Below are 18,634 nucleotides of genomic sequence, written 5' to 3'. Positions count from 1 at the left end.
CCAAAACGACAGGTTTGCCAACTTATAGCAGACAATTCTAAAGATCAAAATAACTGCCAAATGAGTGACACAGCGGTCTAAGGCACTGCATCTCAGTGAGGCGCCACTACACACCCTGGTTCGAATCCAGGCTGTATTACAACCGGTCYTGATTGGGAGTCCCATAGGGCGGTGCACAATTGGCCCAGCGTCATCCAGGTTTGGCCATCATWGTAAATAAGAAATGGTTCTTTACTGTCTTGCCTAGATAAATTAAGGTTAAATAAATAAAATACATATTTGACTCAGCAGTAATCAAACCCTGGTCTWGCAAAACCATTTGGGTACAGGTTGACCCAGCCAACCACTGACACCCCATTCATCCAATTATCTAGAGTTAATGTAATCAAGGCAATTTGTAGATCAGTGAATCTGTCCAGGCAGCAATATCTCAAACACAGCGATTCTCAACTGGTGTGTCACAGTGCGAGTATAAATGTAATTAAAAAATACATCTGAATTTAAAACCAAGACTACGTATAATTTAATAACTCGATCTCTCAACAATTTCCCTGCGTTTAATAGAGCTATTAGCACTATTCAGCAGATTTGTAGTCCCAAACCAGTGAGTTTAACATTCAAGATAACTGCTAGTTACTATCAATATAGCAGTAAAAATATTTTTCCTGCTTGCATTTAGGCAACAAAAAAAAGTGCTGCAAATATTGGGTGACAGACATTGTTTAATTAACTTGGGTCCCGAGGCAAAACCAATTGAGACCCACTGCTCTAACACCTTAATTAGCCTAGTCAGATGTGTACATGTTAAGTTGGAACAAGTCTACACACCCTGTAGCTACCAGGAACAGGGTTAGTGACCAATGGCAAAGGCATTCTATGCAGCAAATCAATACATTKTCAGTTCCTTGCGCAACAACTATTACCCAACAATGTGTGAGATAAGCGTCAGACAACATTTACATCTTCAACAGACCACAAGACAAAGCCAATCCAATTTATACAGTTTATTCTTGCAAAAAACATTGACAGGAGCTTATGCCATCAGCACGCAGGCTCCTCCCACTGCCTTGATCTTCTCCTCTGCCCGTCGACTGAAAAACTTTGCCTTGACGATCACAGGCTGCTTGGGCAGCTTGCCTTTGCCCAGCACTTTGAAGTATCCCTGTGGAGACAGAACCAACATTGCTTAACACATCTACACAAAAAGTTAGACATCTCATTGAGTTGCCCACCATCCCACAAAGTCAGTCCTATTAAGTACATGGCCCTAAATGCTGCATCTGCTAAATGAATGATTCCAAAACAATAGGCAGCAGATCCAGTTACACAAGTATACAGACCTCAGACCTTAAAGACATGCATGGCCATCTCGAACTACTAGCTACCGTCTATATCCACTTGATAAAAACCTCACAGCAGCTCCTTTCACACCAACGCCAGTCTAAGATTCAGTGTCAGAGGTCAGCATGGCTACAACAAACTTGATTTTTAAGTCTAAACCATTGACACCCTGGCACTACTGGTCAAGAAGCCCATGTTATTCAACAACCGCAGCAGGCCGTCATTTGTGCAAGCCTCTAATTAGGGATTTCATTACATCAGTTTAGTTTGAATGGCCAGCTAGTACACAAGCAAGTTCTCCACAGCCCAGTTAGATAATTCTGCATGACAGAGTGTAAAGGCCAAGAGCTCCTGCTCAAACATMGCTCTAGAACAGTCCTGGCAACAATGTATAACACTTGTAACTGTCCATGTGGCCGATTGACCTATTACAGGGCCAGCCGGTGAATAGGAACAGTATTCACTCTTAGAGAACTCTAGCACACCAAAACAACGGTGTTTGTCAAGATGTGACTCTGAGTCTCTGACAGCATCACTCCATGTGGCTTACTGAACACAAAGCTATTTATAAGCCACTAACCAGGGGAATGATTACCTGAACCAGGTGTGTTAGCACAGGGCTAAATAAAAGGCCTGRAGAGTAGACTGGTCATATTCAAAAAAATGCCATAATATTGCTATAACTGGAGGCAAGTCAAAATTGTTCCTCAAATAAATCCAAATCTACCTTCAAAAACCATTACACTTAAGGGAGAATATATGTATGAACCYGCACCGTCGCCTGGGACCAGACATATGGTGCTCTGGGAAGACACTTACAGCGCGCACGGCATCAATGATGGGTGCAGGGCCTTCGGGCTTCTTGGCGTAGTTGAGCCTGGTCTGCTCGCTCACGAGCGTCCACAGTTTGTCCAGGTTGACAGTGGGGCAGTGCACGGTGTTCCTCTTGAGATGGTAGTGTCTCATGCCCACCTTACCAAAGTACCCAGGGTGGCTGTGGAAGCACAGAGACCAGACATGTCAAGCATATTGTATCACACCAAATTCTTACTGGTGATGAAGTTGACGCACAGTCTTAACACTCATGACAATGTAATCAATAGATGACATCAGAAGTGGTGGGATTGAAAATCCTCCAGAAAGCAAAACCCATCAACAAAAAATAAATACAGGACTTTGTATGTGTTGTCAATAGTAACTTCACAGCATGACAAGGCAAGCTGTTGCACAAAATGAACACGACAAGGAATTATTTCATCCTACAGCCTTCAGTAAAGTGAGCATTTAAAAAAAAAAAAATATGACTAATATAGATGTGTTGACAAAAATATCAACACTTGTAACTGCCCATGTGGGTGACTAGCCTACGAGGGGCCAGTCGGTGAATAGGACCAGTCTTCACTCTTAGAGAACTCTAGCACACCAAGACAATGGTGTTTGTCAAGATGAGACTCTGAGTCTCTGATAGCGTCACGCACTATGCAGAGGATCACTCCCTCTTAAAAAACACAACATTGATAATGTTTTCTTACTACTCAAGCCACCAAACAATGCAGTGTACACCTACAGTAAAGGTTCACAATTAATACGTTAAATCYTTTCTTACTAAAAACAAAAATGGAAAAGTACTCTACTCACTATTTGTCGAAGTTAATTCTGTGGTGATGCATGCCACCYGCATTACCACGACCTCCAGGATGCTTCCTGTGCTTGCCTAGGATGAGAGAAACAATACTCACACGTTTTGCAATAGCTACCATTACTATCCACAAGTATCACCAATGTTGACCATGRTCAACTCACCGATACGACCATGTCCGTGGCTGACGTGCCCTCGGAGCTTCCTGGTCTTGGTCTTCTTGGTAGGCTGCAAGACATAATTTACTTTAGGATAACAAAATAAATATCATGATTGGACAACATGTAGGAGACATTTAACCATGTCAACAACCAAACAGAATACTTCATGACGGGGCAAGAACGAGATAAATAGAACACATACGCTCGAGGTTCAACTTCGCTTCAAGCTACCCTACTTATGGCAGGTAACGTTAGCGACTAATAGATTAGCTAGTAAACTAAACTACCACAACATAGATGTGGTCATAATGGCTAATGTTGCAAGTATTTCGATATAAAATATTTTATAAGAACTGTTCACTTGAGTTTCGTGACAGAATTAAGAATTTACGAAATTGTAACGTCAGTAAACGTGGGTCGCTACCAAGCAAAGGCCTGTATCTAACATTCGGGAGAACTCGCRGGTTTACAACGTTTTTCTAACGTATTCTCCTTAATAATGACAATGGATAGGGACAATGTCTATAACATATAAGACAACTAAACAAACTTGTGATTTTTCTACTCGTACAACACAGGATGGACATAGATTTAAACCTAATTTTACAGCAGCAGTATACACGACGACACTTACCATCTTGGAGGAGAGGTGAAAGAGGAATGGGAAWCTGAAATCTCACGGTTTTGTACGAGATTTACGTTCCGACAACTTTCATAGAAACCAACAGCGACATCAGACGGACACCAAGAGGAATACAGAATAAACATAGATCATTTGACCTCGTTAATGAAACAGTGATATTAATTCCTGAATTAGAATGAATGAGAATTCTGTTTTCCCCCAACCAAAACCAAATGATTAACCTTTGTAGACCTGCATCAAACTGAAGTGAAATTAAAAGTCAATAGGCAGTCTGTAATTTCTAATTAATCAGAAATATTTCATGGGGTATTTCCTCTATGATCTGTTTATGTCACACGTGTAGCAGAGAGAGAGAGAGAGAGAGAGACTGTAGCAAATAGTAACACCAAGTTAATTTATGTTCATGGTAGTACTGTACAGAATTGGGCAGCTCATGATTTATCGTATTTTCCAGCATAGTAGGTGGCGGCATGCACTTAAACGGTTGTTTGCGGACCGCCATGTAATCATAGAAGAAGACGACCACCAAATTCAACCCAAGTTATTTTTGCATTGAAGAAGAACCAACTCAGTGGRGTAGTGCAGGGTATACTCACGTTCTTTTCAGTAGCCTAGGCATMGTGTATACTCACCTCTTAATCCCCATAGATGTGTTTCAAAGTAGTGTAGTGGAGGTATATGTTGTATCAATTAATAAGGGTGATGGAACAGATCAGAATGTTTAGCTTAAAATGTTGATAAAATATCATTTATTCACAATTTAAGCGCAGCAATGTGCGCAAGAGCAAATGTTCCAACATTCTATTTGCGGGAAAACAACWTTTTAAAATGCGCAATTCACGTGAGCTGTTTCATTAACAGAGATGAACATATCCGTTAGAAAGTTAGAGAGGGGAGATGCAATCATCATGGGTTACTAATTGACTATGATAATCTCTTTGGCTGCTAGACAATTTGATTTGAAAACCAATAGAAAAGGAGAGCGCATAAGAGGAACTGTTTATAAAATATTTCCCTCAACATTTCTATGGTTGGACTTTGAAGCAAGTTAAATACATGTCTTACCTGTTGCCTCATATGAAGTAAAACGTCAAGGTTTCAAACAATTAAGGAACAGGAAAAATATAGCGACGCTAATGATAGGCCTAAACTRCCGGAAAGGCTTTCCCAAAAACCTTCAATTAAATGTTAACTAGCTACAAAGTAGCCTACGACTAACTTTTTAAAATTTTATTTATTTAACTAGGCAAGTCAGTTAAGAACACATTCTTATTTACAATGACTGCCTGCCAAAAGGCCTCCTGTGGGGACGGGGGCTGGGATAAAAAATATAGGACAAAATACACATCACGACACTGCATAAACAGAAACCGAAGACAGCAACATAACATGGCAGCAATACATCACGTGAAGAAGCCACCACTTTCAGTAASAGTGTCCATGATTGAGTCAAATTCTACCTGGCAGAATTATATCATGATTATTTGCATCAATCCAGTGGCCATTTGTTTTGCAAACGCCATKTCATGTGCACTACAGAAAGACAGCTAACCAAACAACAGTGTGGGTGCTTGCAGACTTGAATTAAAGGGTAACTACACTCAAAAATCTAAATGTCTTAGATTTTTCTCAGACCTCAAAAGTGGTCACCTGATGTGGTTTAAACATTGTTGTGGACTTATAATAAAGTGCGACTTTGAGAGCAAAAACCTGAATAAAAAATAAATACATCTGAAACCGGTGAAATTCTGACTCCGTTGACAGCCTCGTTTATCTATTTCAGTAGTAGGCCTACTATTAGCCTACTTGCACAGTACATATTGGGTTGGCCTGACTGTGAAATACCAATATAGGATTCATCATTTTAGGTCCTTCAGAATACGTGTCACTGTTTCTTATAGATTTGTTTTACACAGGGCGCCTTCCTTTGCCGGGTGGGCTGTTAYGGACATTTTTGGCAAAATTAGAGTATGTCTACTTCTCCAGGCCCCACTGAGCTCACGGGTTCTATTTATCTTTGATGGAACACGTGAGTGATTTTCTCTGTAATGCATTTTAAAGAGGTTGCTTTTTGGACATGTTACTAATATGTTTTGATGAGGGGACTATAGGAGTAGTAGCCCGTCTCAGATGATGGCTTCATATTAAGGCTCCGTTATGTGATGTTGTAGCCTACTTCCCTGTATTGTTTAAGATGAACATACAGTATAGCATATTTATCTTATTGTGATGTTGTTCTCAGTCGTATTACATCACAAGCAGTTCAACAGTGTAAGCCACACAGAGAGCTTATTAAATGTAAGTTCTAATATGTCATTCTACGGTAAGCCACATGCAGCCTACTACATTTCCATCTACAGGAGGTGCCTGTGAGTTATGGATTTCACAAGAATCGATTTTACACTGAGTGAATTTACTATTACTTTTGCCGTGCTGTGCAGACTGTGATGTCAAGTCCAGAGTGTGTGTGCCCTCTGCAAGAAGAGGTGGTTGTGCAAAAAGTGCACCAACAAACACCATTCCCATCARACAACTAACAATCCTACCTGCAGGTTTGTGGCCCCTGTGAAAATGCACCAGCATTATCACCAACCCCAGCAAAGAGTAGTACCATCACTCACATAGACCAATCACACTTAYATAGTCACATGATGGCTTGGACCATTGTAGGCATACAGCAGGSACATCTTATAGACGATGCACAAATTAACACATATCAGCCTTACCAAATGGCCGGGGTCCCAAACAACGTACAGCTGCAGGCATACCACGACAATGCCACTGCCAACATACACATGAGCGACGCCSCTCGGGAGCAGCGAAGGCTTCTGGAGAACGGTCATTTCTCAGTTATTGTTTTCATATCTACAAAAAATAAGKTATTTTCTATACGTTCGGAGTGCGAGCTGATCAAGGGGTCAAAAATGTAGATATTGCCAGATGTATGTTCACTGTCCGAGGAACAGGCCGTGGAAGCTTTATTTCTGGCAAAAGTGTCCYGTGTTCTTTTTCTCTCCTCCTTTCTGCCTGTCTTGTTGTACATGGAACCTGTCTCACATGCATTAATTAAAAAACCCTTAAGATGTCAGCTGCTAATTTTCAGATTTACACCACATCAACACTCAGCCATTTTCACTGGACTATCAAGCCCCTGTTTCTGCCAAGTCATGATTTCCCTGGGGGTTAGCCTTGCAATAACAAACGCTTATGGAGAGATGTTTGGAGTTAACGTGACATGTCAGTAATCCAACTTGCTGCACAGTTTGGAGGAAGAAGGCTACCTTGACCTGTCAAATTCTATCCACCTCTTCTGTGTGAGATATGTGTTCCTACCTCGTCTGCAGGCAGATCTGCAGCATTTCACAGATAGTTGGAATAATCACCCTTTAAGAACAGAGGTGAACCTGACACCTCCCCAGCTGTTGCCTTAGCACTACACAACTGATTAAAATGATAAAGTCATCATCAAGCTTCAAGTGGTATTTATGTACTCATTTGTGATCTGGTAATGTAAAAGTCTAATAATGACATTATCTTGTATTGTTTGTCCTCATGTCTGTTTTTCAGCATAAAGTACTTTGTAGCCACTTAGTATGGACACCAGGTGACACTACACACACACAGATTCCTGTTGAACACAGTCTCGTTAACTACCTTYTTTTCTCAATAACAGTCTCCTTCACTTCATCCCACTCCCCCTTCTTAACTAAATCCTCTAGGTTATATCAGCTGTGTTGGTGAACCCRTCCCGCATCTGAACTGGCTGACACAGAGGGAACAGCATGATCATAGGTGAGAGGTCACTTGGTCGGGTCAACAGGAACTATTATTAAAGAGATGCTTTGCATTGAAATACAGATAGAGCAGAGTTAATGTTCCAAGGTCAGTTTTGCATTTCACCTCCTGATGATTATGATGACTGACTGTGTTAGAATAAAAAATAAAAAAAGCTTAATCATGCTCTCTCTCCATCTCTCTCATCTGCAGGTATGTTTTGATGTGAGAGAGGAAGCCAGTCCCGTCATCGCCACCCCACCTGSTCTTAAAATAACCTTCGGGCCYACTGGGAGCCCAAGGCTGGTTAGGAGACACCGCTAGAGACACTATGTAATTGTGATGAACTGAGAGAATATTAGGGTAGCACTGTAATTCATTAATCATATGCGGTCTTCCCTGCTCCTCTGTTTTACCTCTTTCCTTTAGAGGTGTCTTCAACACCTCTCTCCCCACCTCATCTTTCTTACTCTTTATTATAATGCACACCATATGTGCATTGAAGTACAGATTGAATTGTATTTATAATATAATATTACAATTATAATATTTATAATGCATGTATTATGTATTTATAACACCTGGATAATGAACTTTCAATAAAGCTTTTCACATTTCCAACAGGTACAGACCAGGCCAAAGCCTGCTTTACCATGGGCAGCGCCATTGAGGATTTTCACAATTTTGAAGCATTTTGGGACATCCAATGGGTTAATGAACATTCCATCACTGCATGTGGTWGTAAATCACCAACCTTGATTRTATGCCTGTTCTGACAGCACACTCCAGATGCCAGTATTCACCCTTTCAGTTTGTTTACCGACTGCCAATAAACTCATAGAAGTTGAAAAATAAGGACTTCTTAAAAATGTAGATAGCCCTCAATGGCACTACCCATGCCGTCACAGAAGTCATTATAGCAAAAAGAAGGGCCGTCTATCTACCTCTATGGTACAGATCCACCTGGTCCTCCACATATTTTCTTATGTTTCGATAGTGTAACATACATTAAGCTTTAAAACAAATACATTAGTACTTTTGATATCAATGAAAGAGTTGCATGAGTTTTTGTTAAATTAATAGATGTTTCTCAAGTTACGATTCGGCCACCTCAAATCAAACTGGGATAGAGAGGATACACATTACSCTGTTAATTGCCTGGGATTTAGTTTGAAATGGCTTACCTCCATGCCCATCAACAAAGCTGATCTGTCCCAGTTCTGTATAGAGTAATGCATTTATTTTCCAATGCTATACATTTGACTTTATACAGTATCTAGTACTGGACTTGGAGTCTGAATCTGAACCTGAATCAGAGTTAGTCTGAGTCTGTATGGGATCCAGGTCTGAAATCTGGATCTGATTCAGATTCACTGTAAATATAATCAGACCTGGAGCCAGAACCAAAGTCAGAACTGAATCCGTCAATAGAGTTGGATCCAAAGTCAGAATCAGAAACAAAATTGGAATTTGATTGAGAACCTGAAGATGGGGAGGACATTGAGGGGTGTTATGTGGTGTCCAATGAGCAGCCTGAGAAGGAGCAWGGGGCAACAGGGATGGAGAGTGAGGATTTCTGCGCAGTGTATTTGAATGGGGGCGACTTGCTGTGCTGTGATGGCTGCCCTAAGGTCTACCACCTCTCCTGCCATGTATCACCCCTCCTAAACTTCCCACTGTACGTATTGAGATCCTATTTTCTGGTGTTTATAAACGTTTTATAATGATATCTAAAAAAAAAAATCAATTAGAGCTTTACATCCCGCAAATGTTACATGTGTGGATACAATTTAATGAATGTCTAGAATACTGTTGTGCAAAACAGAAACTGTCTTCTGTTGGCATTGTTGACAATGTTCACAGAGCTACAATATGAAATATGTAACCAACAACCCTACCGACAGTTTATGTAATACTGAAAGCCCCTGGATAGGATGAGAAAGTTTGACAAATGTGACTCTGACCCTCTCTCGCTGTCCTACAGGGGTGACTGGGTGTGCATATTGTTCCGGAGTGACCCAGACCCTGGCGTGGACTATGACTGTAGGACCATACACCCCTCGACAGACCACCAGGTGGCAGGCACACCCTACACACTGTCCAGCCTGGACCAAAGAGTGGGTTATGTTGATGATGATGATGACTTGATTGTATTCATTAGGAAATTCTTTCCATGTCATACAGCAAAAGCAAGCATACACGTATAAACAGAGAAAGATTTACGGCACATCACTATACATATATATTAAAAGWGTCCACATAAGAGCTCGCTTGCTGCTTAGGACTGGGGACTATCGGGGGTGAAATTACAATTCATTTCTTCCTGGTACCAGACCTCCTATACGTGCACGTGCTTACACGTGCAGCAAAAAAATTATAATGGGCCTAATCATAGAATTACATATAGAATCCCTATTAATTCAATAGGATCTCRATGGGCCTAGTTGTAAAGATTTGTCATTTAACTTTTAAAACGTATGACTTTTTATTGTGCCATAAACACAACCAGTCATTATGTTTTCATCGGATTGTCAAACAATTACTTCAAAGGGCTCCTTTACTAGGCTACCCGTGCACGTTCATCCATTCGAAACATATTTCCAGCCTCCAAACAGCGGTGAAGGGAAAGAGACATCTATTACACAAAACATGTGTAAAGACATTTGGCGATTGTCATTAGMCCAGAATGAATGCCTCTGCTGTCCACGTGCGTCTCGGTTTCAGCCAGTCATCTCTGCCTTGGCAACATGTCAGTGTTCTGGTCGAACCACAATGCATTTAGAAAAGTAGGCTCTACCAGTGGCTCCCAAACATATATACATACAGTTGAAGTCGGAAGTTTACATACACTTAGGTTGGAGTCTTTAAAACTAGTTTTTCAACCACTCCACAAATTTCTTGTTAACAAACTATAGTTTTGGCAAGTCGGTTAGGACATCTACTTTGTGCATGACYCAAGTAATTTTTCCAACAAATGTTTACAGACAGATTATTTCACTTATAATTCACTGTATCACAATTCCAGTGGGTCAGAAGTTTACATACACTAAGTTGACTGCCTTTAAACAGCTTGGAAAATTCCAGAAAATTATGRCATTGCTTTAGAAGCTTCTGATAGGCTAATTCACATCATTTCAGTCAATTGGAGGTGTACCTGTGGATGTATTTCAAGGCCTACCTTCAAACTCAGTGCTTCTTTGCTTGACATCATGGGGAAATCAGCCAAGACCTCAGAAAGAAAAATGTAGACCTCCACAAGTCTGGTTCATCCTTGGGAGCAATTTCCAAATGCCTGAAGGTACCACGTTCATCTGTACAAACAATAGTACGCAAGTATAAACACCATGGGACCACGCAGCTGTCATACCCCTCAGGAAGGAGACGCGCTCTGTCTCATAGAGATGGACGTACTTTGGTGCGAAAAGTGCAAATCAATCCCAGAACAACAGCAAAGGACCTTGTGAAGATGCTGGAGGAAACAGGTACAAAAGTATCTATATCCACACTAAAATGAGTCCTATATCGACATAACCTGAAAGGCCGCTCAGCAAGGAAGAAGCCACTGCTCCAAAACCGGCATAAAAAAGTCAGACTACAGTTTGCAACTGCACATGGGGACAAAGATTGTACTTTTGGGAAAATGTCCTCTGATCTGATGAAACAAAAATAGAACTGTTTGACCATAATAACCATTGTTATGTTTGGAGGAAAAAGGGGGAGGCTTGCAAGCCGAAGAACACCATCCCAACCGTGAAGCACGGGGGTGGCAGCATCATGTTGTGGGGGTGCTTTGCTGCAGGAGGGACTGGTGCACTTCACAAAATAGATGGCATCAGGAGGCAGGAAAAGTATGTGGATATATTGAAGCAACATCTCAAGACATCAGTCAGGAAGTTAAAGTTTGGTCGCACATGGGACTTCCAAATGAAAAATGACCCCAAACATACTTACAAAGTTGTGGCTAAATGGCTTAAAAAACTTGGGACTCTACTGGACTTGTTCTTAAAATGCACGATTTGGACTTGACTCYAGCCTCGAACCATTCTACTTGGGAGTCGTATTGAGACTTGGACCTTGTGACTTGAGACTTGCTTGTGACTCGAATAACAGTGACTTGGTCCCACCTCTGCTAAACCAAAACAGCCTGTCTTGGCTCAAATTGTCTTGGCTCCCGTGGTGTGAAAAGGGATGCTTTGTTCTGAGCATCACAGATAGTGGTTTCCTTGTATCTACATGGTAGGAGTAATAACATGTCATATTTCATGTTATGGGGCAATGTAAGTTGGGCTAATCTACAGACTATGTAGTAAAAGGAGTGGCTGGCCTGAAAAATATGGGGGGACAGATATGAGATGAGCTTCAGGGCCTTGTCCAATGCAAAGGGGGTCCAATTCCAATTAACCTGTATAGGCCTTTTCCCAGRTATTACCAATATCTAATCTATCACACAGAGACAGTAATTATAGCAGGTATAAAGAGTTCAAAAAACGACTTTACCATATTTACAAAAAAGGGATGCAGTGCCATCACAGCCTTTCTATTTTCTATTTGGTCGAAATAAATAAAGGTTCTCTGACGCCATCTACTGGAGAGGTGCATCCACTACAAAGGTTACACTTCCGTTTTTCAGCGAAGGACGTGTACACAAATGGATGATGCTGAGGAGSCCGACGCAGCATCCACTTGACCCTCTGTGTTGAATTGTTTGTGTATTTTTGTTGCCTTTTAAGTACATTTCCCTGCAAAAGCAACCGTGCGGCTGTAACAATGTCGATGTCAACATTTCAAAAGGTTACGCTCGTGTCTTGTCTCGTGCTCTGCGTTGCTCTTCTGCTTCCGAAAATGCTGCTAGGCGGAGGGAAGAAGGCACAGACCGAGGGTAAGGTTTACGCTCTAAAAATGTTAAATATCTTTATTATTCTAGCTAACTATTATAGATTCGTACGTAGGCTTACCTTTCCTTGCAAMTAACACATTTTCTTTTTACTGCGCATCGTCGTTTATTTCTGGTTATCTTTGAACAATACCAGCTACATCCCTACAGAGGGCGCTGTCATCACCGGGGAGGAGTGGTGGGTCAYTTGTTTGTTCACCCGCAACAGCCTGACTTTATGTGAAAAAGTTCAAATCTGAGTCCCGCACCCGACCCTAACACGCAAATATAGAAATTGCGCAACAGGCTACTGTCAAAGACGGGGGAACGATTTTTTAACTGGGTGCAGGGTTTTTTTGTTGCCAGATTTAGATATGTTTCTGCCTATAATTTCCGACATTCTGGTAGGCTATTTGTTAGTCAACTTGTCTATAAATTAGGTAGAAGAGAAGCTGCATGTAGGCTGTCATTATGTTGCCCTAAAATACTAAATAACCCKTTGCTCACCAGAATAATGTCATAAATCGATAGAATGAATGCTTCAATCTAGTTGACATTGGTAAAGTGTTCTCTGTCATCTTTCACGGAGCAAAGACGTTTAGGGACCGGGGAGAAAATGCAATAACTCGGGACAAAAAATTCTGTGCAAAATTTCCAAATTACATCAGTTTGACCAGTTGTAAGGAAATATAAACCTTTGMTTGAAATACTATCAGCTTTTATGATGCTGATAAAGATAGATACCATCTGTAGAGGTGCTAACTGAGCATTCACATTCTCTCAAGATGCTGAAATAAAGAAATCATATTTTTCCACTCCTGTTCCCAAGTAAACATTTTGTTTACATTTGGTMTACTATTTTACTGCGAGAAATGCTTAATTCTGCAGGAGTTAATATAAAAGCTATGTGAGAGGTTATAGGTTTACAGTCAGTGTACAGATTTCAGTTTCCATTTAACCCATCTGAACAGTAGGCTTCCCTTGACGTGCCATAGGCCTATTTGAAGTCCCCATCTTGTGACTGTCGAATTTGTGTAGCGCCTCACAATCATCACACATAACATAGCCGGCACTGCTCTCGTCCTCTTCTTCCACCTCACCAAATCTTTCCCAAACATTAGCCTACTTTTCTGGCCCTCCCTTCTCTTTATTTTCAACTCTCCATTTTGCWGCTTTTCTCTTATTGAATTWAACTCCGGACACGGTTCTTTTTGCCTCCGTGGATTGACGTCAACTTTTTCTGCCTGTTCCCAAAAGCATTTGGCGATTGGCATGTCGGCTATTTGACTCATGTACAGTTCAGCCCTAAAGTTTAGGCTTATGCACTAATGCCATATCGTCTAAAATAACCTCAATGTAGCCTAAAGATATAAATTGCACAAMWATAATAKATTTATGGATTTATTAAGGTATTGTCTCTTTATTCAACCCGCCCYCCCTTCATCCAACACAATATTTAATTACCGTAAACCCATCCACCCAGCATTAGCAAGGCTACCACAGCAGGGCTACCTTATCACAACAGCYTAAGTCCAACTCACCGTCGCAACAAAGTTGTTATTCCAGTGTATCCACAGTGTTAATTCCAGTATATCACAGTATCGGGTTCATCTACCACATTTGCTTTGCAGGTTCAGGACGGTTTCCTCCCATGGTGCACCGGCAGATGGCRCCGGACAGTCAGGGCCAGAGGGCTGCTGGGTCCACCAGGGCACACAACACCGAGGCTATCGCCAGGGCTAAGGGGGGTGGGGGCACAGGGGTAGGGACCGGGGGCAAGTCCAACCTGGCAGGGCAGATCATCCCCATCTACGGCTTTGCGATCCTTCTTTACATCCTCTACATCCTGTTTAAGGTGCYATGTTGTGGGGTTGACATAGGATACATACATACACGCACAGACAATAGGGATGAGCATTTTAAAGAATGTGTGTGTTCCAGTACTCTCATGAAAATTATTTAGAGTACAGGCATGTTAGCGTTTTAAAATGTGCAACGGGGCTGTAGACAAAAAGTTTGCATGCGAAAATGTATCGAATACAAACCTTGAATCAAGTAGTCTGGCCCAGCCCTAACATGCGTACACATGCACATACTAGGAAGACACGCATGGAAACAGTCCATTGTATCCTATTCTCACAAACGGTCCAAATCAAATGCCCATTTATAATCTGCGTGTTGTATGTTTAAATCCTTAAATCCTATTGTTGAAGAATGTTTTTTTCTCTTCTCAAAAGATAACCTCAAAGGGGAAGTGCGCCGTACCTGCTGAACCCAGATTTCCCTCAGTGAGAGCAGAGAACCGGAAGAGAAAGATCAGTGAGTTACAAACTGTAATCTCACGATTCTTAAATCATTCCTCTTTAAGGATCAGTTAGATTGATAATTCTATACAAAGAAACAGCATCAGTCATTTAAATAGTTTCATACAGTRGTGGCCAAAAGTTTTGAGAATGACACAAATATTAATTTTCAAAGTCTGCTGCCTCAGTTTGTATGATGGCAATTTGCATATACTCCAGAATGTTATGAAGAGTGATGAGAAGAATTGCAATTAATTGCAAAGTCCCTCTTTGCCATGCAAATGAACTGAATCCCCCAAAAAACATTTCCACTGCATTTCAGCCCTGCCACAAAAGGACCAGCTGACATCATGTCAGGGATTCTATCGTTAACACAGGTGTGAGTGTTGACGAGGACAAGGCTGGAGATCACTCTGTCATGCTGATTGAGTTTGAATAACAGACTGGAAGCTTCAAAAGGAGGGTGGTGCTTGGAATCATTGTTCTTCCTCTGTCAACCATGGCTACCTGCAAGGAAACACGTGCCGTCATCATTGCTTTGCACAAAAATGGCTTCACAGGCAAGGATATTGCTGCCAGTAAGATTGCACCTAAATCAACCATTTATTGGATCATCAAGAACTTCAAGGAGAGCGGTTCAATTGTTGTGAAGGCTTAGGGCGCACAAGAAAGTCCAGCAAGCGCCAGGACCTTCTCCTAAAGTTGATTCAGCTGCGGGATCGGGGCACCACCAGTACAGAGCTTGCTCAGGAATGGCACCAGGCAGGTGTGAGTGCATCTGCGCGCACAGTGAGTCGAAGACTTTTGGAGGATGGCCTGGTGTCAAGAAGGGCAGCAAAGAAGCCACTTCTCTCCAGGAAAAACATCAGGGACAGACTGATATTCTGCAAAAGGTACATGGATTGGACTGCTGAGGACTGGGGTAAAGTCATTTTCTCTGATGAATTCCCTTTCCGATTGTTTGGGGCATCTGGAAAAAAGCTTGTCCGGAGAAGACAAGGTGAGCGCTACCATCAGTCCTGTGTCAAAGTTTTGAGAATGACACAAATATTAATTTTCAAAGTCTGCTGCTCAGTTTGTATGATGGCAATTTGCATATACTCCAGAATGTTATGAAGAGTGATGAGAAGAATTGCAATTAATTGCAAAGTCCCTCTTTGCCATGCAAATGAACTGAATCCCCAAAAAATTTCCACTGCATTTCAGCCCTGCCACAAAAGGACCAGCTGACATCATGTCAGGGATTCTATCGTTAACACAGGTGTGAGTGTTGACGGACAGGCTGGAGATCACTCTGTCATGCTGATTGAGTTTGATAACAGACTGGAAGCTTCAAAAGGAGGGTGGTGCTTGGAATCATTGTTCTTCCTCTGTCAACCATGGCTACCTGCAAGGAAACACGTGCCGTCATCATTGCTTTGCACAAAAATGGCTTCACAGGCAAGGATTTGCTGCCAGTAAGATTGCACCTAAATCAACCATTTATTGGATCATCAAGAACTTCAAGGAGAGCGGTTCAATGTTGTTGAAGGCTTAGGGCGCACAAGAAAGTCCAGCAAGCGCCAGGACCTTCTCTAAAGTTGATTCAGCTGCGGGATCGGGGCACCACCAGTACAGAGCTTGCTCAGGAATGGCACCAGGCAGGTGTGAGTGCATCTGCGCGCACAGTGAGTCGAAGACTTTTGGAGGATGGCCTGGTGTCAAGAAGGGCAGCAAAGAAGCCACTTCTCTCCAGGAAAAACATCAGGGACAGACTGATATTCTGCAAAAGGTACATGGATTGGACTGCTGAGGACTGGGGTAAGTCATTTTCTCTGATGAATTCCTTTCCGATTGTTTGGGATCTGGAAAAAAGCTTGTCCGGAGAAGACAAGGTGAGCGCTACCATCAGTCCTGTGTCATGCCAACAGTAAACCTCTTGAGACCATTCATGTGTGGGGTTGCTTCTCAGCCAAGGGAGTGGGCTCACTCACAATTTTGCCTAAGAACACAGCCATGAATAAAGGATGGTACCAGCACATCCCTCGAGAGCAACTTCTCCCAACCATCCAGGAACAGTTTGGTGACGAACAATGCCTTTTCCAGCATGATGGAGCACCTTGCCATAAGGCAAAAGTGATAACTAAGTGGCTCGGGGAACAAAACATTGATATTTTGGGTCCATGGCCAGGAAACTCCCCAGACCTTATCCCATTGAGAACTTGTGGTCAATCCTCAAGAGGCGGGACAAACAAAAATCCTCAATTCTGACAAACTCCAAGCATTTATTTTGCAGAATGGGCTGCCATCAGTCAGGATGTGCGAGAAGTTAATTGACAGCGTGCCAGGGCGGATTGCAGAGGTCTTGAAAAAGAAGGGTCAACACTGCAAATATTGACTCTTTGCATCAACTTCATGTAATTGTCAATAAAAGCCTTTGACACTTATGAAATGCTTGTAATTATACTTCAGTATTCCATAGTAACATCTGACAAAAATATCTAAAGACACTGAAGCAGCAAACTTTATGGAAATTAATATTTGTGTCATTCTCAAACTTTTGGCCACGACTGTACAATCAAATAGTTTAGCTTCACTTAAGACAATGCCATCCTGAAAAGTATTAACCGACCTCTCTCCTCCCTCTAGCGGACTTTGAGCTGACTCAGCTGCAGGATAAGCTGAGGGAGACAGAGATGGTGATGGAGAGGATTGTGTCCAAAGCCAGCCACAGTCCTGAAAGGTTTGTTGTTTACCCGGCCAAAGTCTTGCTCCTCGGCAATCTCTTCATTTATTCTCGTTTCAGTCTCTCTTTGCATACCAAAAACATATATTCAACTTTTAAAAAATTATTCTGGTTCTCTTTCCCACTTTACACCTTTTTGCCGGCAAAAATTGGATTAAAAAAAGTTTTTAAAAATCTGGAATAAAATGTTATTGAATACAATCTGAATGTGAACAATGTATTTACATTGCTATTAATGTGTGTACTTAACTGTTATTGCATGTCCTATTGATTGAATTAGCATACCTGTAATAAATTCTAATGGGTAGACCATAAGCCATGGGTTCCAAACTCTTTTGGCCACGACCATTTCATAACACATAAAAAAAAAGAAAATGAACAGCTAATGTTTACTTTTATTGTGGGCTATGGCAGTCAATTGAAAAACATTTTAACAGTATTTCTGATTGTCTTCTCAACTCACAAACACATACGTTTAATGTGGGGCTCCCATGGAATCAGTTTATAGTCAATATAGCCACTCAGCAACATAATGAACATCCCTGTGCCATTTCATGCTCAGGACTCGTGAGACAGAACAAATTGTCCTTGTGAAAAGCATCCACCGACATGTATAGCAAACAAAAGTCAATGCATGGGCATCTTGGCCCTTAGAGCTAACGTCCATTTGGTGAGCATAAGCTGGGGAGTTTGAGTCGTTCAGTCAGAGTTTCCTCTTCATTGCTAGCAATAGCATAACTTATTTGTTTAACAGTGTTACAGTGCATTGAGAAAGTATTCCAGAACCCTCAATTTTTCCACATTTGTTGTTACAGCCTTAATTCTAAAAGTGATTAAGTATATACATTTTCCTCAATCTACACACAATACCCCATAATGGCAAAGCAAAGCAGGTATTTTTTGTGTGCAAATTTATACAAAATAAAAACTGAAATATTATCATTTACATAAGTTTCAGACCTTTACTCAGTACTTTGTTTGAGCGACTTTGCAGCAATTCAGCTCGAGTCTTCTTGGTAGACACTACAAGCTTGGACACTGTATTTGGGGAGTTTCTCCATTCTTCTCTGCAGATCTCTCACGCTCTGTCAGGTTTGGTGGTGAGCGTAGGCTGCCAGCTATTTTTAGGTCTCTCCAGAGATGTTGATTGGGTTTCAGTCCGGGCTCTGGCTTGG

At 41.6% G+C, this 18,634-nt stretch overlaps 2 protein-coding genes and 2 non-coding genes across 4 annotated transcripts; 1 reads left to right on the top strand and 3 right to left on the bottom strand.

The window, feature by feature from the left end:
* Window positions 1-989: 989 nt before the first annotated feature.
* rpl27a (ribosomal protein L27a) lies at window positions 990-3,815 on the bottom strand. The gene is made up of 5 exons (XM_023985005.2): window positions 3,776-3,815; window positions 3,145-3,208; window positions 2,980-3,055; window positions 2,161-2,335; window positions 990-1,162 (listed from the first exon to the last, which is right to left on the bottom strand). The coding sequence occupies exons 1-5, from the start codon at window positions 3,776-3,778 to the stop codon at window positions 1,034-1,036; spliced, it is 447 nt and encodes a 148-aa protein (XP_023840773.1). The 5' UTR covers window positions 3,779-3,815; the 3' UTR covers window positions 990-1,033.
* Window positions 1,738-1,868, bottom strand: LOC111962853 (small nucleolar RNA SNORA3/SNORA45 family). The gene has a single exon (XR_002877146.1). It is a non-coding gene; the product is annotated as a small nucleolar RNA SNORA3/SNORA45 family (small nucleolar RNA).
* Window positions 2,677-2,806, bottom strand: LOC111962854 (small nucleolar RNA SNORA3/SNORA45 family). Its single transcript, XR_002877147.1, has one exon. It is a non-coding gene; the product is annotated as a small nucleolar RNA SNORA3/SNORA45 family (small nucleolar RNA).
* An 8,315-nt stretch (window positions 3,816-12,130) lies between the features above and the next one.
* On the top strand, window positions 12,131-18,606 carry LOC111962140 (protein RIC-3). The gene is made up of 5 exons (XM_070442943.1): window positions 12,131-12,437; window positions 14,063-14,286; window positions 14,669-14,750; window positions 17,363-17,456; window positions 18,552-18,606. Exons 1-5 carry the CDS (start codon window positions 12,326-12,328, stop codon window positions 18,604-18,606), a joined length of 567 nt encoding a protein of 188 aa, XP_070299044.1. The 5' UTR covers window positions 12,131-12,325.
* The last annotated feature ends 28 nt before the right edge of the window (window positions 18,607-18,634 follow it).

This window comes from Salvelinus sp. IW2-2015, linkage group LG4q.1:29, assembly GCF_002910315.2.
Source record: "Salvelinus sp. IW2-2015 linkage group LG4q.1:29, ASM291031v2, whole genome shotgun sequence".
Lineage (NCBI taxonomy): Eukaryota > Metazoa > Chordata > Actinopteri > Salmoniformes > Salmonidae > Salvelinus > Salvelinus sp. IW2-2015.
Note: the sequence above shows the minus strand (reverse complement) of the source record. Positions and strands in the feature narration are given on the sequence as shown.